General features: G+C 34.1%; 1 protein-coding gene and 1 long non-coding RNA gene across 5 annotated transcripts; one reads left to right on the top strand and one right to left on the bottom strand.

Annotated features, from left to right (window-relative positions):
- Positions 1-66: 66 nt before the first annotated feature.
- LOC127794918 (uncharacterized) lies at positions 67-4,833 on the top strand. 4 transcript variants are annotated; one of them, XR_008021717.1, is made up of 5 exons: positions 67-213; positions 933-3,447; positions 3,537-3,660; positions 3,814-3,901; positions 4,603-4,833. It is a non-coding gene; the product is annotated as an uncharacterized LOC127794918 (long non-coding RNA). The 4 variants fall into 4 exon arrangements; XR_008021718.1 differs by lacking the exon at positions 3,814-3,901; XR_008021715.1 differs by having other exon boundaries at positions 3,537-3,901.
- Positions 4,834-7,887: 3,054 nt separating this feature from the next.
- Positions 7,888-16,368, bottom strand: LOC127795794 (pleiotropic drug resistance protein 2-like). The gene is made up of 20 exons (XM_052327700.1): positions 15,792-16,368; positions 15,072-15,192; positions 14,593-14,681; positions 14,360-14,444; positions 13,903-14,193; positions 13,742-13,832; positions 12,603-13,503; positions 12,339-12,499; positions 12,099-12,202; positions 11,861-12,020; positions 11,689-11,766; positions 11,308-11,444; positions 10,850-11,182; positions 10,418-10,708; positions 10,013-10,096; positions 9,658-9,791; positions 9,278-9,505; positions 8,920-9,091; positions 8,573-8,827; positions 7,888-8,374 (listed from the first exon to the last, which is right to left on the bottom strand). The coding sequence occupies exons 1-20, from the start codon at positions 16,124-16,126 to the stop codon at positions 8,105-8,107; spliced, it is 4,320 nt and encodes a 1,439-aa protein (XP_052183660.1). The 5' UTR covers positions 16,127-16,368; the 3' UTR covers positions 7,888-8,104.
- Between the last annotated feature and the right edge of the window lie 5,977 nt (positions 16,369-22,345).

Here is a 22,345-nt window from a genome sequence, read left to right as displayed (position 1 = left end):
TAAATTATTAATTATTTTTCAAAAAATACATAAAATTTTATAAATATGGGAGGGTAATGTAGAACATGCCATTACCCTCCAATTCTGTTGAAATTCCTATAATCGCACTCGGAAGAGTTGGTTCCAACGAAACCGTTGATTAGGAATCCAATTCCAGTGCCTAGTTCCCTGCACCGGCGACGGCGACTCGTCTCCTCGAAGCTAAGAATCAAGGTCTCCTTTCTCTCGTTCTTCATAGTTCTTGCATTCAATTACACGAACTTTTTACTCTGCTTCAAACAATGCCTTCGGTACTTTGAAACCATTAGGGGGCTTTCACTCTGTTCGTGCGATTTCGTTTGTTTTTTCTCGTTGTTTTTCAGATTAAAAATGCTGGAATTACCATTGTTTTGTACAATTTTAATTCCCATTTGTGAGCGTTTCAAAATCATTAAGATATATTTTTTTAATCTCCGAAAACATGTAGTTAGCCTCCTTTGACCTGCTCAATTTCGTGTTGGCTGAAACATAGGTATTCTAAAGTTAGAGCTCATATGATGTGGTAACTTTGTCAATAATTTCAGCTGTATTTGAAACTTTAAAGGAAGGAGAAAGGAAGGGAAAAGAGGCGACATAGAAAAAGGGGAAGAGGTTACATTTTGCTGTCTGTTCCTGCAAATAAAATTGAAGGAAAAATTACTTTCCCTTGCTCAAAATTTGAATTAAAGGGGAAAGAAAATAATGGAATAATTAGTTTGATAATGCCTTCTAACCAACTATTATTCTCAGTTTGCTGCCCTTTTTAACAGTGCCCTTCTCAGCTTCAAAGACTTTTCCATCACACTCAAATGGATCCTAACTCCCTCCCCAACCTATGACGCTCAATTTCACCCTTAGAATCTTAAAATAGTATTGTTCTGTTTCTGAAATCCAGCAATCTGCAACTCTTTCAGATCAGACGAAGCAATATAATCCAGTGGGAACCTTGATGCTAGGATGAAATGATGTTGCTGATCCAAAGATGCATAAATTGTTTTGATTCATGGAGTTGGCTATGGAAGACTGTAATTGTAAAAGTTGTCAAACCGCATGCTACCTCATGAGGCTGACATATGTTTTCTAAATGCTCAGTCTGGTGAGCTATTTATTTGGTGGTTGACAATGTATCTGATCTAACCAGAAAATTTCCCTGTTGATAGCCCCTAAAATAATTGGCTCTTAGGCTGGAACATATTTGTTTAATCTGTCTTAATCAGTAAACTGCTATTGGACAAACAAAAATGTAGACCAAACTTTCCTTTGTACTTATTATGGTTATGGATTAGCTTGTTGGCAACGAGAACCGAACTCGACACATTCATGTAAAGAAACTGCCTCATTTATAATAAATTTCTAGCATGCCACCTCAGTATCCTTAGAACTTGGTAGGACTCCTTGAGATATTCTTTCGTGTTGGGGCTGAATTTCAATCTCTTACAGCTTTCTCAATAATGTTGACTTCAATTGGTTCTGCGCTCTTTTAATTTGTTCTGTCTTTTCTCCTAAAATGTTATCTGAACTTTATATTCTTTCCCTCCTTTCTGCTTCTGTTGCCTCATCAGATTTTGTGTTGAAGATTGGAAAACTGTGAAAAAAAGGCCTGAACAAGCATAGAACACTTCTAATTAATTAAAGAACCACTTGAAGTGTTTTTATTTTCTTATGAATAACTTCACACACTGGTGGAAACTACTGCAATTTGTGGATTTTCACATAAAAGCTTCTATTGCCCACATAGATTGAATGAACATGCATGATTTGTGCTAAATACAGAATTCACGAAAAAGGAAAAGATCAGGTTGTGTTTAGCAACAAACCAAGTTAGAGATCATAGATTTCCTAAAAGAAACACCAAGAAAACACAGAAAGCAGGAACCATCAAATGAACAGTGATCAAGAGAATGATTCTGAGTATGACGTACAAGCACCCAGTTTTGGTTATTGTAGTGTCTTAATGTAGGGACTCTATGTCCTTGCTCAGCTCTTCCAGCTTCTTCATCCTCAGTTTCTCACTTTCGCTCACCAGCTGACCATGGAAGATAGTCAATTTTAGAAAAAGATAAGAAGTTAATCATTGGAAGGTGGTGATTTAGGCATAACATTATCCAGTTTTGTGCTAGAATTGAAGTTTACCTCCATTAATTTGGATAGCAGTAGACCTTTTTCCCTGTTCTTTTCATTGAAAGCCTCAAGGGCTTCTTTGTATTCTTTTTCCTGTGTTAGATGAACACATCATGAATACAACAAAAAACATCTTAAAATGTTCATTCGAAATAAAGTATGAGCCTATTTGAACATCAAAGGAAAGTCAACAATACCATGGAAATTGTAATAAGTCATATAGCATGGAATTACAATTGCACTTGCTAATTTGATAGGCTTTAGAAGAAAGGTCAATTTTTGAATTCTCGAGTTAACCAGCACACACACACACACACACATATATAAATATATTCACCTTTCTTTGAGGCTACCAGTAGATGCTGGACTTATGCTAAATGCTTTCTGTCAAGAGTTAAAAAGTTCGCCTAACCTCGGTGTTTATGGGCAACCTCAATGAATGGCTTGATTAAGAGAACAAGTAGATTAGAAAAGATGATTATGATATTTCACCTTCTTCTGGCAGGTCTGTCCCAGTGGCTTCAACTCTTTGTTAACAATGTCTATCCTCTTTCGGACCATTGCAACATCCTTCCTCATGGGATCTGCTAGAGCTTGAAGCTCCTGGTGCAGTTTAGTTTTAGTTTAGATGAAGAAAATCACGGTAAATTGTCATTCAAAACTTACAAACAAGTATATGTATCTCAAAACATAAACGTGAATGTTCCAATTATCTACCGGTTTCCTCTGATCGATCCTCTGTATTACAAGGTATAACAAGACAAGAACTGGAATTTTTGAGCTGGACCAATGTTCTACTGAACAATTTTCTCTGTTTTATAGGGTGTCCATTTTTTTATTGAAGGCTTAAATTTCATTTGCAAACTCTTGATTCAGACACTAGCTAGCAAGGATCCTATGCTAACATTTTTCTACTTACTTCCCGAATCTCAGCCAAGCGCTTAGTTTCCTCTTCAACGCGACCCAAGTGAGCCTGAACCTTCTCCGTGACCTCCATCTTCTTCCTCTCGATCTCTTCTTCTTTTGCACGAAATGCAGACAGAGCCGACCTTGTCATCTCCTCATCCCTCTCATCCATTAGCGGGCTGCCATTATAACCGAGTATTCCTGAGTTTTTCATTCTCAACATTTGTGATTGTTGCTGCTCCAATACTGATTTCGGGGTTGTCATTGCTGTCTCCACCAAACTCTCCTCTTTCTTCTCTGTAGACTCTCTTATGGATCTTCTCCTCCCTTTGCCTTTCTGCTTTAGAATGATGACGCTCTTTCCCCTGTATGAGATGCTTATAAACAAGGCTAACTTTAAAGGTATGAAACCAAACCACCCTTTTTTCAGAGCAATTGTTTTTTTTATCAGTAAAAATGACCAAAATGCCTCCTCACCTTAATATCCTCAGGTTGGAAGAGGATTTCACCTGTGTTCGCTTCTCCTCAACTTCTTCATCTAAATTCTGTTGTTTGTCAACAAAAGACATTATGGTCTATAAGATCTTGATGAAGGATCTAGATGGGCCAGTTCTGGTAAGACAGCTATTTCTTAAGTAGGTGTATTGGCAGATTCAGCAAACGACGATTTCCAAGTCGTATACAACGCGTAACACACTTTAAAAGATTTGCAAATATATACGTAAGTTTACTTGTTAAGTATAATGATAAAATTCTTAATTTTTTTAGGTAATCTTGACCTCCTGCAATTTTGAACAAACACACAGCAACAACAAAATTGAACCAAATTGTACTCGGGTTTTAATCATAATTCCATGTGAGTATGCTGCAAATGGGTACTTTCTGTTGAGTATTGGTTAATCTTCTCTTTGCTTAGAGTGGGGTGCTTTGTGTGGAAGTTTTCTTGAGGGGTAGACAGCAAGTGGTCACCTGTACCGTACGGGCATGAATGAGAGAGATCCTTAATTGCGAAGACAGAGTTGGAGAAGGGGTGCAATTGCTAGCTGCCTTTGTCACTAATGATTAACATTCCAGCTTTCTTTCTTTCTTTTCTTTTTTTTTTTTTGAGATGATGATGATGAAGAAAGCATACTGTCACAATTTTTTAGGGGTACGTGTAGTAAATTTATTGGCACATGAAGTAAGTATATAAACATTTATACGTAAGTCTATCTTTACAGAAAATTAAATACTGGTTACAGATAAAATACTATGACTTCTTAATATCAAATCAACCTTAGATATATCTAACATTTTGGAATCTATCTTTATTTTTTTCGTTTCTGCCCTTTTTTTTTTGGTTCTATTTTTGTCATCCAGAGGTTCCCAAATTTTGGAGCTCTGACGAATGATTTTTTTGCTATTTACTATCTTCTTTCATCTTGCACCACATGGATGGCACATGAGTATACTTGATCTTGTTTTGAAATTACCAAATAGATATATTTATTGTTTAATTGCTATGATTAGAGCTTTGGTAATTAGTTGCACACCTTTTGCTTTTCTTTTTCTCTCCAGGTGGGAACCATTCTGGTTAATGAAAGGTCTGGATACAGGGAAAAGTATGCAGATCGAATGGTGAAGATGATCAAAGATGAAAGTTGTCCCTTTTTCATCTGTCCATTTCTTGGTAACTTTATTGCAACCAATGGGCACTTTTGGCTTTCGAATTCATTGTATTGTCCTGGGAAACCTGATATTTAATGCAAGGAAAATGATGTTCATTCATAACGGTGATTACTACAAACGCTAGCATTTCTATAATTATTTTTCTATTAATTTGATTGACTTCTTGTTCATTAATGAACAGACGTCGATGCCCATCTCATTATATTCGAGAACTTTATTTCTAAATAATAATTTTATTTAGAAATATTTTTTTGGAAATTTGACTTCTATATAATATATAATATGGTATAATTATTTTTTACTTCTTCTAGTTGGACGGGTCTTTATACTCAACTGTGATTCTCTTTGCACATATTATAATAATCTATATGATATCATATACATGTGTTATAATCCGTCACCAAATCCATACTCAGGTTGAAGCTATGTGTAAGGCCCCATTTCTGGGATTTCTGGGCCTTATCATCGAGAAGGACAAGAGGAGCCCAGCCCATATATAAAGCGAGCCCTAGGGCTCCAAGGTCCCTTTCTCTTCTCTGCAACGGCCGCCGATTCCTTCCTTAGAGGCGTGGATCAAGCTTCCCCCTTCTCATCCCCCATTCACGAATCGGCAATCTCGCACCTAACCTTCCATGGCAGCAACGTCTTCCCCTCTTGCAACATTTATTCACCAGCCGACCCTTGGATACCATATCCGAATCCTTCTTCAGCTTCGTCATCATCGTCCTCTGTTTCTTCTTCATCTTCTTCTTCCTCGCAAAGGACCCTAACCGCTGACAGCAATGTCCGTGGCTTGGCAGCCTCCGACGACAGTGGTCGGAAGCCACCGCCACCGGCCGACACTCCCTCCCCCAACCTTCACACGCGCACTGCTTGGCTGCCAAATTTCCAAACCCTAAAAATTAATTTTGGGTGTTTGGTTAGTTGGTGCAAGCCTAATCCAATCCATGGATAGGCTGCACCTGATTTGCTCCAAGATATTTCAGAATTATTTAATACCCAAATTAATAAATGATAATTGGGACAGCCAATTCCAATAATTATATAATTCTTAATTTAATACATAATATTGAGATTAAATTATGATATTCTTCTTTATCTAATTCTCAATTTATTTAAATTAGTTTTTGATATTCTTGTTTGTTTAATTCTTGATTTATTTATGTTAAGTTGTGATGTTTTGGTTTATCCAATTCTTAATTTATTTGGATTAATTTATGATATGGCTAATTTATTTTGTCCTAATTTATTTGCTTTTAAAATAGATGTATATTACCCTTGATTATCCAAATCTATGGGTTACCCAATTTCTATTTTAAAGTGATAACTTAAACAAATCCAACTTGAATAAAGTCCAATCTTATTATAAATCGAGTCTAAGTTTATTTTCAAAAATTTTAAATTTAATTTGAAAATTTTAATTCTCATAGTTCATTAAAACCCAACTTATTTTTTTAGAATTATATTTACTTCGCCCCGTTTCTCTTGGTGCCCATTTCATTTATGGTCTGCTAGTTAATTAGGATAGACTCATAAATGTTTTAGACGTTGGGGAATATTTTAGTTCTTATATTTTTTTGTAGTTAATTTTTATATATTTTAATAATTTTATTCGATGATTTTGACGCGATCCAATTAAGAGACAATTGAGAAAATTTTGAATATAATATAACAATATGAGTGGGTAATTTGTATTATAATGACAATTGCTACATTCATATAACAAATCATCCTTCAATTCTTGATATACTACCATAATGACATTTTTTTAAATTATATTTGGGGAAAATAAAATCTATGTTTCCTAAATGTTAACACTTATATCTTATTTAATTTCCTTTAATTTGCATTTGGAAAAAAAATATAATTCATGTTGCCATGATCTCTGCACATTGATAATAATATTTGATACATTGCATGTGACACTTTTAATATTGAATGATAGCATAAAATGTGTCTTTAGAACCCTATATTGTTAACTCTATTAGAAGTTAACCTTTGGTGCATCATGTGTATATTAAGGTGAGAGTTGGTTTGCTCTTATTTGACGAGAGTGATTCCGCTGAAGTGTATCTTGTGGGTGAGAGTCATTCCACCCTTAAGTTAATGGAATATATGAATTCTAGTTCTAAGTTGCTTACTCCTAAATGTGTATGTTTATTTGTCATCTTCTACATTATTTTAATTATTACTTGGCATAACATGAGATGATGATTTATCTTTAATGCATTGATTCTAAATTTTCCTCCATTATAATGCTTATTACTTCTTCACTAAGTCTGTAGTAGACTTATCTTTTAATATTTTCATATTTGTAAGTTGGCACCGACAATTATGATAAGGATCGTGCCATGCGATTCTAAGTGCATATATTTTAGACACGTTCTGAGTTACAGTACATACATTGGATTTGTGTATGGAAAAATTAATGTTCCTTTCTTTGTGTTCTAATTAATTTTGGACAATATAACCAAATGATGACTTCGAGCCAATGGCCACTTAAATTCCAAAATAAAAGTTAGGGTAATTTTCGTAGTAACTTGAAATATTTAAAATAATAGATGATAAATAATTTATTATAACAATTATTATTCCCTATCAGAGTCTACAGCTTCTTAAGGGATAGCGTCAGTCACAACCTCCAAAATTAGGGCATGACACTATGTATGACAAGCTTTTATCTTATCCAGAAGAGCCAACCTTAGACTTGTTCTTTTCTTTTTTTATGATATAGTCAAATATGTGATTTGAAATGAGATATATTTATTGGCTAAATAGCATAAATAGTAACTAAACTTTACACTAAGATACAAAAAATTCATCAAATTTCAATTTAATATACAATTCCATAACTATCATTAATTATCATTAAAAAGAGACTAATGTAATGTTAATATTTTTGTATTTTAATGTGAAGTTCAGTTATCTTTTTATATTTTAATACAAAGTTCAATGACCTTTTTATATTTTTATACAAAATTTAATAATAACTTGTGCTATTTAACCATCCAAGCTGTTAGTCACATCAATATTTCATTAATCTCTTTTAATAGTAATTGATCCTGGTTATGAAATTGCGAATAACAAAATTCAATGATGGTTTATCCTACTATATTTATCCATATTGAGAAAAGTAGCAATCCGTGATAAGGTTGGAAGCCTGTTGGCTTGAAGATCAACGAGAAAGATGCCATCAATTCAAATTTCAAACTCGAGCTTGTTCATTGCGAATAACAACACAGACACACCCACAAAAGATATGTGAGAAGGGACAAATTTCAGAGAGGATTAACCAAAGTGGTATATATACTACACTGATTCCCTTCGCTATGTGAATCCATACATTGTGAATTAAGTCTCCAGAGTCGAATAAATTATGAAGCTTTCTCTATCATCTCCTTTGGAAGTTGAGGAACTTGATGCCATAAGCAAAGACGAGGAAGAAGAGCAGGACCCATCCAACATGGGCAAGAACAACAGGTACGAGGAAGTCATGATCGAAACCCAAGTACTCCTTGAGGAATGCTTTGACCGACATCGATGGCCCCCCGGGTGTTTCAAGCGTGTTCGTTTTGTCGCCTATTTGAGAAGTGAAAATGCCATAGATTGTCCAAGCAACCGGAGAGCACCAGTAGTACCACCTCCACCACACCGGGATAAGCTGAAACCAAGATTAGCATACAGCTCAGTCGAAAAATCCTCGTTGGTTTTCGTCAAGTTGACTTGTCCAATGATTGTTATACTTTCATTCGATCACTAAATTAACTTTCCAAATGACTAGTGTAAAGTTTTCTTATTGCTTCTAAACGTGGCTATATGTGGACGAAGAGAATAAATATTTCATGTTATGGATACATACCGGCCTGGGGAGGAGGAAACCGGAGAACAAGTTCCAGAAGCTCATGAAGAAAGACATAACAATGGCAGCTATTTGATAGCCAGGAGTCAATGCGACAACCATCATCCCGTACATTGAGAAGTAGGTAAAGCACATAAATATGAAGTAGTAGAAGTAGAAGAACTTGGCTCCTGTCCACTCATACCCAATCATTGAGTAAAGGATAATGGAATAAACAAAGGTCTGAATTGCCACATATATGGTTTCTATAGCCACCTGCAGAAGGAAACCAAGTATGTATAAACATTGGGAAGATAGATACTATTCTTAGCAAATATGTAAGCGATCGGTGTTTCTTATTCCTTTACCTGAGAGAATGCGTAAGGCAACTCTGAGTACATTCCTGCTGCTCTTTCACGGTAAAAAACAGTTCTCTCAATTGCTACAACAGGTTGCACAGCCGAAGCATTGCTGGCTCCAAGGAAAAGCACAGCAGAATAGGTAGCACCAAGTAGATTAAGTAGATCTTGTTGCTTGTATCTGTTGATAACAAAGTATGCAATTGACCTTATCTTAGTATTCACTTCAGCCAACAACTATATAACAGGAATTTAATTATTCTAGTTTATATTCTCTCTGCTCGTCCTCAAGATCAAAGATGATCAAGTTAACAAATAAGAGAAATTTGAAAGACGGAAATTTTAGATGCGAGAATGTTGGACTTACATTTGATCTCCTTTGTTCCAGAAGATGGCACCAAATATAACACCGATGATAGTCGTCATGAAGAATCTAATAGCATTGTACTGTGAGTTCCTCCAATATGACCAGTGTTGTTTCCAGAAACAAGCCTTGCATTGGGTCAAGAATGGTTGTGAGTATTGGGTAGGGAAGTAAAGGTCCTTGGAACCAGGGGCTGGGGTGCTTATCTCCTTGATAAGCTCTTGGTTACTCCTGAAAAACAAAAAAAAAAAAATGAGAAAGATAAGCAAACACTAGGGGAGAGAGAGAGAGAGAGAGAGAGAGAGAGAGAGAGGAAAGAACCAACAATTGAAAGAACATGTTTTACTTGGCAAAAAAGGGGACTTTTTTTGCGTTTAACTTACCGGTAGAGGTCAGAATTGGCGTAAATTTCTGCAAAGTCAATACCAAGTTGAGCCTCGACTATAGTAGAGCTGACATCCAGCATCCAGGTAGCAGGATTGCAACCCTCTTTAATCTTGGGAACCCCTTGAATAGCCTGCAAGACAGCGTATAAACATTTTCTTTGTCCATATAGTTGAAACTTTCAGGTTGTGGATAAATGTTGAAAGACCCTTAAGCATCATTATCTTCTTGTTTCAAACTTTCTCTGGATGCTCTAATTTGAGGAATACATGGTGGTGGAGATAGTGGAAGAGAAGTTCTAATGATATGGCATTGGTTAGTTGACCAAACAGATGGATAGAAATGAAACCTGACCTCAAAATATTCAACTAGCTTGTGAGAACGGCGACCAAGAGGACCAGCATATATCACTTGGCCTCCTCTCTTCATCAACAACAGCTGCAGGCAAGAGAATATTGATGTTTATTAGATTAGATAAAGTGACGAATTAGAACAATATATTAAATCTTTATTCTGTTACATTGAAGTCATTTACATAATTTTTATCTCTTTTCATTCTTATTCATGATTTTATCTCTTAATCATATAACTAATATCAAACTTAAGCCTCTCCCATCAACATTTTTCTTAATTTTTGTCTTCTCTTTTCACAATATTCTTTATTATTTTTTTTGTTCTCCCGTGACTATACCATTTTAATCACATTTCATACATCTTATTTTTTCTTCGTAGCAGAAAAAAAATTAATTTTATCCATACCTCGTCAAAAGCTTCGAAGATATCTATGCTTGGTTGATGAATGGTGCAGACAACGGTTCGCCCGGTGTCTACTGTGTTCCTCACTGTACGCATGACAATTGCAGCAGCTCTGGCGTCAAGCCCGGATGTGGGTTCATCCATAAAGATGATGGAGGGATTAGCAACCAACTCAACGGCAATGGTAAGCCTCTTTCTCTGTTCAGTTGAAAGACCATCTACTCCTGGTAGTCCAACTAAAGCATTCCTCAAAGGATTAAGTTCGACAAGATTCATCACTTCCTCCACAAACATCTACCACAAAAAAAAAAAAAAACAGAAAGTTTCAATCAAACTACAAACCAAACCCATTTGATTTAGCTATGTGCAAATAAAGTTGACACTTGAATCTAGAATGGCACAAACTCCCTTCCAGTGGTTCAACGTACAACATACCTTCCTTGTTTCTGTCTTGACATCTTTAGAAAGACGCAACCAAGCAGAGTATAAGACAGACTCATAGACGGTAACATATGGTGAATGGATGTCATTCTGTTCACAATAACCACTAACTCTTGCAAATGTTTCTTGGTTTTTTGGGTATCCTGAAATGTCTATGCTTCCTTCAATATATCCCCCAGTTTTTCTTCCTGCTAACACATCCATCAATGTGGTCTTTCCAGCACCACTGACACCAACTAATGCTGTCAGAACACCTGGCCTGAAAGCACCACTAACATCTCGTAGTAGTTGCAGACGGCTTTCTTCAACACCTTGGCTCTTCATTTCCTAATATAGGAAACGAAAATTTAATTAGTATAAACATTATCAAGCTCATCTAACTTCTATATCTTGGAATTTTTGTTTTGTTCTATTGTATACACACTTGAATGTGAATTTTCGAAGAGACTTACTGCAGGCATGTCCACATAATAGTTCATATGGTTGAATGCTAGAGAGAGGGGTTGGAAAGGTAAAACCATTCCTTTTCTAGCTTGATTGGTAGAGCCAATAGTTGATCCTTGAGGGTCTCCAACAGCCATATCAATACCTGCAAAAACCCATTCCAATATTATAGGTTAGGCGTCTAGTCATATCCTACATATCAGTAGATTCATAATGAAAGCAGAAACAAAGGGAAGATTAGATTCATTTACATCACTCGTATAAAGAGCATTTCTAAAATAACTCCAAAATCTAACCAATGCTTCCCATGTCTTTAATAATATATAAAGAATGAAATTAGGGCGAATTGAAAAATTAGAGTTTAAAGAAGAAAAATGCAAAGCAGGTACCTTCATTGTTGGATGTCTGTTGAGAGATTTTTTTATTTTGATCATCTTCCGCAATTACAGCTTTAGAATCTCCTAGAGCTAAGATTGAATTGATTTGAGAAAATTAGAACATGAATTCTTCTTACATCAATATAGACAAAATTAAATAGACAATTGAGAGGTATTGACTTACAATTTAAAAATGTAAGTGCTACAATGAAAAGAACATTAAAGAGGAGCGAATATCCAAAAAGTGCCCCAACACAAATCCAATACCAATACTCATCAACATACAGCCCTCTTTCCTTAAGAAGGGTCTTTCCAATCGTAGGTTGGGAAGATCCAAGGATTGGCTGTTCCAAGAAAACATATAAAGTAAATCTATGTAAAAATAAGGTTAAAATTTATCACCATGCATTAAAAGAACTTACTTTACTCCATCTTTCATCCAGAAATTCATTGATTGCAATAGCATTTTGCCCATACATCATAGGAGATAAATAATAACCCCATATCATCCATGGTTGAATGTCATCTGGAGACAAGTACAAAATGGTTACATTGCTGTTGCTTCAAGTATTTTGGATCAATGTAGATCTCTGTGCAAAGCATTTATTGAAGTAACAAGAATTTTTTTTTTTTGGTACATAGCAACAAGAAGTACTTCTAACCTTTGGCAACAACGAACCCTCCAAGCACAAAAAACAGTAGCAACGTTAAGGAACCAAGTGTGTTTGCAACAACCGGAGTTCTTCCAACAGCAGCAAGGAATCGGAAGAGGGAAAGGGCCATCTGGTGTACACCAAAGAAAGCCAACAATTGCTTGAAGAACCTACATATTTAGAATATGTCAGTAAAAGATTAAGAGCTTTCAAACTCCAACTGTCGTTAAGCAAAAAGGGTTAAACTTAACACTTTAACGTACTTCAACTCACCTACTAGCAGCTGGTGCAAAACCAATTGTGTAATAGGTAAGTATAATCCATATTCCAGATTCCATCAATGAAATAGGAATTCGGAGGAGCCAAATTGGCAAGGCAAAAGCCCATGCAGGGAAGAACAAGCTATCCCTTTGTTTAAAGAACACAGGAAGCCTGAAAACTGTCATTGCAAGCTCTGCCATCCCATTGAACATCACATTGATAAGACTGAAAAACAGTGCCCCCCAAAATTTTGCAGAACCTTGTATATCACCAGGTTTCATCTTTGTTCTTAAGAAGACAGTGAAGGCTATTGTAGCCATGATTGTGATCTGAGTAGTCTTGAATATGTATACAAAAGAGTTACGTTTCATCAGTAGCCACTCCCTTGCAAAGCATGCCCAGAAGAGTTCCCGATTGGGGATGCCATACTTCTCAGTGACCAATGCAGCAGGGTGGGTTTTGGACGTGTCATAAGGGATTCTAAGCTCTTCGCATATTTGCTGCCCTACGTGGAAGGAACTGAAGGACTGCGCAAACTCAGATACCGGTATGTATCTGTAAGGTTGGTTTTTATTAAACCAATACTGCTCTTGGTCCTTCCTTGAAGTCACTTCTTGCAGAAAATCAGCAATGCCTTTCCTTTCAGGGCATTTGAATCCCATATACTCAAAGAACTCAAGGACTTTCTCACGCGGACCTTGATAGACAATCTGACCCTCTGAAAGCAGGATAACATCATCAAAAAGATCAAATGTCTCAGGTGCAGGTTGTAGGAGAGAGATGACCATTGTTACATCCATTATATGAACCATCTCCCTCATGAACTGGACAATTTGAAAAGTTGTTGAACTATCCAGCCCTGTCGAAATTTCGTCCATGAAAAATGCTTTTGCTGGTCCAACCAACATTTCTCCTGAATTGAGCATACATTTTCAGTTAAAATATTAGCACACATAAAAAAGAAAAGTTCTACCATAAACCCCAAAAGGTCCACAAATATTATAGATTTTTATATATGGCATGAGATATCTTCCTATGTATTATGTTGATATCTGAGAAAATTATCACATGTTACATGCTATCATAACATGTGTGTATCCTGGTTTGTGTAAACTTTCTTTCTGTATACATTTCATTTAGTTTGCACATACCAGTGGTAACACGCTTCTTTTGTCCACCTGAAATGCCCCTTCTCATGTCATCGCCTACCATAATATCAGCACAAATATCCATTCCAAGTATCTGTTCAAGGATCGTAAAGCTGTTAGGATTGCAGAGTATGAGATTAGTGTGGCATAAATGAGCAACAGACCTTGAGAACATAATCCGTGATCAAACTGGTTTCCATGCCAGCCATGGCTGTACATTTCATGTATGCATCAATCTCGGGATCTGGCTTAATGCCGGCATCTTTCTCGCGTCTTGACAACTCTACCAGCATATGGTACCTGGTTCCAACTCCCAAGCAACGATCTGAGAAATCTAATGTCTCGCGAACAGTCATCTCGCCATGGTGGAGATCATGTTGGCTGATATAAGCACTGGTCCTCTGGGGAACAAAATCCCCAAACTCATGGCCGCAATAGGTAACTTTTCCACTTATCTGTCCATAACACCCAATTTATCAAATTGTGCCAACATTTAGAACTAAACATTTCCATATTGATCGGCTTGATAATGAACTAGAGATATAGGAATGATACAAACACATCTGACCAAACACAAAATCTGGCAACAAAACAAAACAATGGGAGGAGCTTGTGACAAACCCGTAGATCATCGTCAGACTTTCCTGCAAGCGCCTGTAATAATGTTGTCTTTCCAGCACTAGGAGGCCCAAGAAGTAGTGTCATCCTAAGAGCAATACACGATATAGTTCAATGATTGAAAATCGAAACTAAAACGAGGATCGGTTTATCAAAACTGTCCATTTTCCACCATGCATGTGAATCGAAAAATGTCGCCTTGTTATGGTATAATTAAAAATAAGTAGCCAACCTACCTTGACGGTCTTATGATTCCACTAACATCTCTAAGTATGTTGACAATTCTTTTCTTAGACGGAGAAAGCCCAATCATTCCAAGAGCTGCCTACTCGCACGATCACGTCACAAATCAACAAAGAGATTAAAATGAACAATTTTATATAAAAAATGAAGATCACGTGTGCAGATAACTTATTAAAAGAAAGACAGTAATGTTCTTCACATCCTAGTTAGGTTTAACTTCTAAGTTTTCTATTTGGCTATCTGTTGCTGTAAGTCTAGTTTCCACTGAGAAAAGAGAGGCAAAGATAATTGTTTTGGTGCTGCCTATGTTCTTGATTTGTTTGTAAAGAACCTCACTTAAGCAATTCTTGTTATTGAATTGCTTAATTAAGTACCAAAAAAAGTGCCTTGAAAAGTTAATTAATTTCAAGTGCATTTGGTGTTTTCAAAATCTCACATGAAGGGAAAATGTAGGATGAACAGAAGAAATTACCTCAATTGTGTTCAAGGTGGAATTGAGTAGAGTCGGAAGTGCTCTTTTTCCAATATATGCATCCCCCTCCACTGATAAATTCTGGAACCTCACTTCAATCTTTGGAATTTCAATTCCCACCCTGTTTGCATGAACACCCAAACAGTCAATAAACTTCAAGAAAAGAAGAAATTCTTGTTTTGTTTGGCTGCTGAGAAATCGTAGAAATCCAAAACTAACCAAGATAGTGTTAATTAGTTAAATGTGACAATTTATTTTAGTTGGTATGAGTCTCTAAGAAAATCTTTGTCACTATAATTAAGTTTATCTAATCTAGTCAATGACAGATCACACTAATAATTCATGAAATGACATAGTCAGATTATAATGATTATCTATTAGTGTGTGTTCACAATCAGATAAATAAGATTCTTTGAATCCACAACGCAGTCACAATTGAAAGCAATGTTTGAAATTATACAAAACTACAATTGCATTTGGCAGATTAATTATCCTATTATCATAAACATAAGCACTGAATTCGAATCACATTAAATTTTTAATTTTTGCGCATGGTGTGTGCAAGTAACAAGCTAAGATAGTTTCTTAACGCAAGGCGTGACGTAGACAGAAGTAGGGGCCCAACCCAAACTTGCCATTTCTTTTTCCTTTTCCCCATTTTCCCAGCAACCAAACGGTTCTTAATTAATTAAATTAATGTTGCGAGGAATAGAGAAAAACCTATCAACTCTGTCTCTGAGGCGGCGAAGAAACTTCTCGTTGTCATCCCTGAGAATGCTCTCCATGAGCCGCCTCCTGTCCTGATCGCCGAGCTGAGTCAGGTCCACCACATCGCTCTTCAGAACCCTGCCGGTGCTCGTCACGTGCTGCAGTATCCCCTTCCTCAGCCGGTCGTACGTCGGCAGCCGCTCTATCGCTGCCCATCTCAGCTGCTCCTCGTCGTCGGCCTCCCCCCGCCGCGTGCCGCTCCTCTCGAACACGTCCGGTGGCTCCTGCCACGCCTCCCGTACGCTCGCCGACCTCGCCAAGTTATCTCCGACAAATGCTGCCGCCATTCAGCAATCTCTCCGCCCTGCCACGATCGATCGGATGATTTCAATCTCTAAGGCCAGTAGATTCGCAGCTTATCTTATTCGGTGGTTAATTATATACAGGTTTTGGAAATTAGCATGCATGGAGAAGCTGCTGCTGCTGCGAGTGCGAGATCTCATAGTTGTCAAGCATTGGAGAAAGGCTATGTATAGAAGTCGTTAACGAAAGACTCTCTCTTTGCCTTTTTAGATACCATAATAACCACACGGACTGTACTCGTTGAATCTACCTAATGTTCTTTTATTTTTGCCATTAGGACACTTAATAGGGTCTAATCCAATTAGATACTGTTTGTTATGACGAGAGTATCAAAATAAAATTAAAATATTTTTTATACTAAGATATGAAATAATTAAGATAAGGTTAGAAATCATTCCAAGATTCATATCAGACTATTTATTAAATTTTTTAAAATTCAGAAATATATTTTTTTATTTGTTTATTAAATGCATGTGATAAATACTAAGATAAGAATTTTTTTACTAAAATATTCTTATTACTAAATTTATTCAAGATTGTATGTTAACATCAATAACAAATTTATGATTAAAATAGTGTTTTGTGATTAATGTAAATTGTTAAAAAATAAAAAATAAAAAAAATAATTTATTTTATAAATCCATGTTCAAAAAGTATAGATTCTAAAAAGACTTAGCAAGTAGAAATAATTATTGGTGAAATTACACTAATTCCACGTAGAAAATTAAAAATTGTCAAAATATATTTTTATAATAGATAATAAAATATAAAATTGAATAAAATAATTTTAAAAAATTGGTAAAAGGAATTTTTATTAGATAATAAAATATATAGAGAGAGAGAGAAATTTAAATTTTAAAAAACAGTGAAAGGAATAATTTTATTTAAATTTTAAAAAATTGTCAAAGTATATGGTAATTTAAAAATATATTAAATGACACTAATTATAAGATTTAAATAAATAGGTCCTTTTACAACCAATTTTATTGTAAAAATAAGACTTAATAAATTTAAATTTTAAAAATATATTAAATGAAGTTAATTAGCCTATAAGGGATATATGAGTAATTTATGTTTATTTGTAAAATATCAAATAAATTTTATCTTTGAAGAGGAGCGAGATAAATTTATCTGTAAATAATAAGATAAGAAGTCATATGAGAATTTTTCTTTAAAATGTCATATAAATTTAACAAATATGTTAAAAATGACAAATATCCAGAATACTTCTCATATTTGACATTTTTTACTCTATATCTTGATTAACAAACAATACCCTAAAAAATACTCCACATTAGTTTTGTACATATTAGTACTTACTTGATTAGCTAATGTTTTAAATTATATAATAACAATTTCTTATAATCATCTTTGTTGAATATATAGAGATATAATTTAAGAAAGATGAATTCAGTGTAGATGATGAAGATGTGGATTGGGCATTAGAGAGGTAACATGAGGTGTTGGGTTTTAGATGATTGTTAGTTTTGTAGGTAATCGGTAAAGACAAGGATCGAGAGCAAAAGGTAAATTAGACACAAAAAAAACAATCACTTTGTTCATTCTATATTCGAACTATTTTTTCAAACGCATTATTATTATCCGTCATTCAATATGTTAGTTTATTTTATACTAAGATTTAAAATAAGGTCAAGCGAATGATTTTATAACAATGAGACTTTCAATTATCCTTATAAATTATGAAAACATTTATAATAGCTAAGGGGAAAATTTTATGTCAAATATTATATACTTTTAATTATTGAATGTTGTTGCTAGGCCTAGAAGAAATTCTTTGGAGGAGTAGGACTCTAGGAAAAGGATTGTTTGAGGCAAGTTGCCATTGCACAGGTTAATGACAAGATTGTAAGTTGTTTAGGAGATCTATCTTGCTCTTTTCCTTAGAGAATGACTCGACTGGAAAGAGAACTGTTTGAGACTTATCTAAGAAACATCTTTCTACTGTGTATAAATGTCTTGTTTAGAAAAATATTCTTCTACAAGAGAAGAACCTGTCTGGGAGAATTTCTACCTGAATGTCGAGGATTTCTTTTAGGAAAACGATGCATCTCCTCCAAAGGTTATGCTACAACATTAAAAGTCTAAATCATCATCATATATTATTAGGGGGCGTTCGTTAAAATGAGCAAGATAAGAGGTATCAAGATAAGTTTGAAATGCATTCTAGATTAAGATATGAAATGATCAAGATAAGGCTGGAAAGTATTCCAAGATTTCTATCTGAGTGTTTGTTAAATTTTTTGGAATCCATTGATAATTATATTTTTTCTTTTTATGTGTTTGTTAATGTATATGATAAGCACCAAGATAAGAGTTTTTTTTACTAAAATATCCCTATTATCAAATTTATGATTAAAATAGTATTTTATGATTAATATGAATTGTCAAAAAAATTAAAATTAAAAAAAAATATTTTATTTTCTAAATTCATGTTCAAAAATAAATTTAAAAAGAGTTGAAAAGTAGAAATAATTATTATTAGAATTACAATAATTCCACCTAGATAATTAAAAATGGCCAAAACATATTTTCATAATAGGTAATAAAATATAAAATTAAATAAAATAATTTAAAATTTGGTGAAATGAATTATATTAGTTAATAAAATATATATATAGAGAGAGAAATTTAAATTTTAAAAATCAATTAAATGAATAATGTCATTTAAAATTTAAAAATTATCAAAAGATATAACAATTTAAAAATGTATTAAATAATATTAATTATAAGACTTAAATAAATAAATTTAAATATTTAAAATACATTAAATGGCATTAACTATCCTATAAGGGACAAATAAGTAATTAAGTCTTATCTTAAAAGAACAAGATAAATTTATCCGATAAGAGAGGTCGGATAAATTTATCTTGAAAAGAAAAGATAAGAGATCGCGTGAGGAATTTTTCGGAAGTGGTCAAATAAGCTTAACAAACACGTTGGAAAAATCAAATATCCGGAATGTTTCTTATATCTAACATTTTTTTCCCTCTTATCTTGATTAATAAACACCCCTTATTAAGATAATGTTGTTGTTTATCGGGAGTTATTTCTCTCCACTCTAGATAATTTATTATTATTTATAATATTATTAGGTAAACTATACTTAAATATTTTCATGTAGTTTAAATCATTATAGATCTTCTCATTCTCATGATTGAAAACTGGTCTTGACAGTCCATCTGTTATTTTTTTACACAAGGACGCATTTCCATTACTAATGATTTGAATTAATTGCACTCATCTCATGGGATTTGAGCCATTTTTAATCAAATCTCATGGTTTAAAATTGTCTTATATAAGATTCTTATCATTTTATTTTTTACATAAAAACCTTTTTTTTTTTAACTAACTCTGTTAAGGGTACAAAAATCTCCTTCTTTAGAGAGAGGAATCAGCAAAGCTTGGCAAGATTTTGTTTGAAGAAAAAAAATTGAAATTAAAGCTTTTGTTTGAAAATTTCAAAAAATTTATTATTATTATTATTTTTTTTGATAACTTCAGTTTCAAGGCTCGTCCGAGTAGTCCTGGGAAAGGACAACTTTTCCTTCCGATTCGTCCGTCAGATAAACTCGAATGCGATTACAACCTATACATATATAGAGTATGACATTCAGTTCAAAACTCCACGTAAGATAAATGTCACCACAAGGATTTAATCTCTAATATTCTATTAAAACTCCACATACTTTACCACTAAGAGCTAAAAGATTACATTTTATATTTCAATTAACTCTCAGAAGAGGAACCTTGGGTTTTTGAGACATTGAATTATATACCTATTTTTTTTTCTCTCCATATTTACATTCTTGTTTACCTTTACATGCAACCACAATAAGTAGAAAGAGAATTGCTTTTTATACTTATTAAAAGAAAGACAGTAATGTTCTTCACATCCTAGCTATGTTTTAACTTCCAAGTTTTCTATTTGGCCATCTGTTGCTATGAAGTCTAGTTTCCAGGGAGAAAAGGGAGGCAATGATAATTGTTTTGGTGCTGCCTAAGGTTCTGTTCTTGATTTGGTTGTAAAGAACCTCACTTAAGCAATTATTGTTATTGAATTTGGTTAATTAATCAGTACTAAAGAAAAGTGCCTTGAAAAGTTAATTAATTTCAAGTGCATTTGGTGTTTACAAAATCCCACATGAAGGGAACCTCACTTGACAGGAAGAAATTACCTCAATTGTGTTCAAGGTGGAATTGAGTCGAGTTGGAAGTGCTCTTTTTCCAATATATATATATATATATTCATCCCCCTCCACTGATAAATTCTGGAACCTCACTTCAATCTTTGGAATTTCAATTCCCACCCTGTTTGCATGAACACCCAAACAGTCAATACCTTCTGAAAGAAGAAGTTCAGCTTTGTTTTGTTTTGTTTGGTTGCTAAGAAAGTGTAAAAATCCTAAAGAAACCAAGGTATCCTCCTCCATTTAAACAAATGGCCCAAAGGCAAAATTATGGCCCAAACTTGCCTTTTCTCTCTTTTTTTTATTTTCCTGTTTCTCTCTAACAGACAAAGGGGCTTTGATCAACTCGAAGCGTCCCGACCAACTTTTGCTCCACTATCAATGTTTATGTTTAGTGCATCATTAGTCAAGTCATCATGTTTAAGTGAGATTAAAAAATAAAAATACTTACATAACATCGCCATCAAAGTTTAACTAAAGTGATGCCGATTTTGGAACGACCCTTGAATATAGTTGAAGCATCTCCTTATTGTTACGTGGATAATTTTGTTAAAATATATTATGTTTACACAAGTGTTCTTAGAACTTTAGATTTACTTGTTTCTCAAATTATATATATATATGTATATATTGTCATGCTCGAATTTCGAAAGTAATGACCCACACTATCCCCAAAAAGCTATAGACCCTAATAGCAATAGTAAGCCTTACTCTATATCATTCATCATTTATTATTTAAAACATTCTAAGTTAACTATGAAAGTGACTATAACTTTTATTTTGGAATTCAAGTTCTCATCGGCTCAAAATTTATCATCCGGTTATTTTGTCTAAAATTAACTAGAACACGAAAAAAACATACATCAATTTCCTATGCACAAGGCCTATGAAGTGTGGTGAACATGTTGTAGGCAAAGCATGTCTAAGGTCTATACAGGTAGAATCGCCGACCACGATCCTTATCGTTAAGGTCAATGCCAATCTATAAATTTAAAAATGTTAAGGGATAAGTCTACCATAGATTTAATGAGGGATAAAGAGCATTATAATGGAGAATTTAGATTAATGTTTTGGAAAATAATCATTCGGCCATGTCATATCATGCAATAATTAATTAATACAATAGATAAGATGATGAATAAGCATGCATTGATGCACGTTTAGCAGTAAACAAGTTAGAATCGGAATTCTCATATTCAATTATCTTAAGAGTAGAACGACTCTCATCCATAAATTATATTTTTGCAGACGCACTTTCTCCTAATTTGATCATGATGGTAGAACCGCTCACGCGAACAAGGACAGACCAACTCTCACTCTAATGTATATGCGGTGCATCAATACCTAACTTTTATTGTAGTTAGCAATACAGGATTCTAGTTAGTTACTCTTTTTAGAACACACAAGTATCATCATGCAAAATCAAGGCAACATAAATTTTATTTTTCCCAATTGCAATATAAAAGAAATGTTTTGACAATAACATATCAAGAGTACAAAGATGATTAACAATATGAATGCAGTAAATGCCGTTATAATACAAGTTATTTATTTACAGTGTCATATTAGATTTGAAATCTTTTTTAGTTGACTCTTGGTTGGGTTGTGTCAAAATTACCTAACAAAATTATTAAAATAACATGAGAATTAATTAAAAAGAGGTGTAAGAACTAAAATATTTCTAACGATCTAAAATGTCTATTCTACTAATTAATGGACCACGGATGGAACAAGCGTGAAGAAGAAATATCGAAGTAAATATAATTCTAACGTTAGGTTTTTTAAGAAAATATGTTGGGTTTTAACGAAACATGATAATTAAGGTTTATCAATTAAGTTTTAGGTTTTTTTCAAATAAACTTGGGCCCAATTTAAAATAAATCATGATGACTAAGGTTTTAATGAAACATGATAAATTGATAATTAAGGATTACCAATTAAGTTTTGGATTTTATTCGCCCATTATTATTTTTAAAATATGTCAATGTATTACTA

Source organism: Diospyros lotus, chromosome 1 (assembly GCF_014633365.1).
Source record: "Diospyros lotus cultivar Yz01 chromosome 1, ASM1463336v1, whole genome shotgun sequence".
NCBI classification, from domain to species: Eukaryota; Viridiplantae; Streptophyta; class Magnoliopsida; order Ericales; family Ebenaceae; genus Diospyros; species Diospyros lotus.
The sequence above is the reverse complement of the archived record's forward strand: the minus strand, read 5'-3'. Positions and strand labels throughout refer to the sequence as shown.

Coding starts and splice junctions, on each gene's coding strand:
- LOC127795794 (XM_052327700.1), bottom strand. CDS start 16,126: ATGGCGGCAGCATTTGTCGGAGATAACTTGGCGAGGTCGGCGAGCGTA. Junction 14,682..15,071: donor CCACCTTGAACACAATTGAG/GTAATTTCTTCT, acceptor TCGTGCGAGTAG/GCAGCTCTTGGAATGATTGG. Junction 13,504..13,741: donor AAAGAAGCGTGTTACCACTG/GTATGTGCAAAC, acceptor TGCTCAATTCAG/GAGAAATGTTGGTTGGACCA.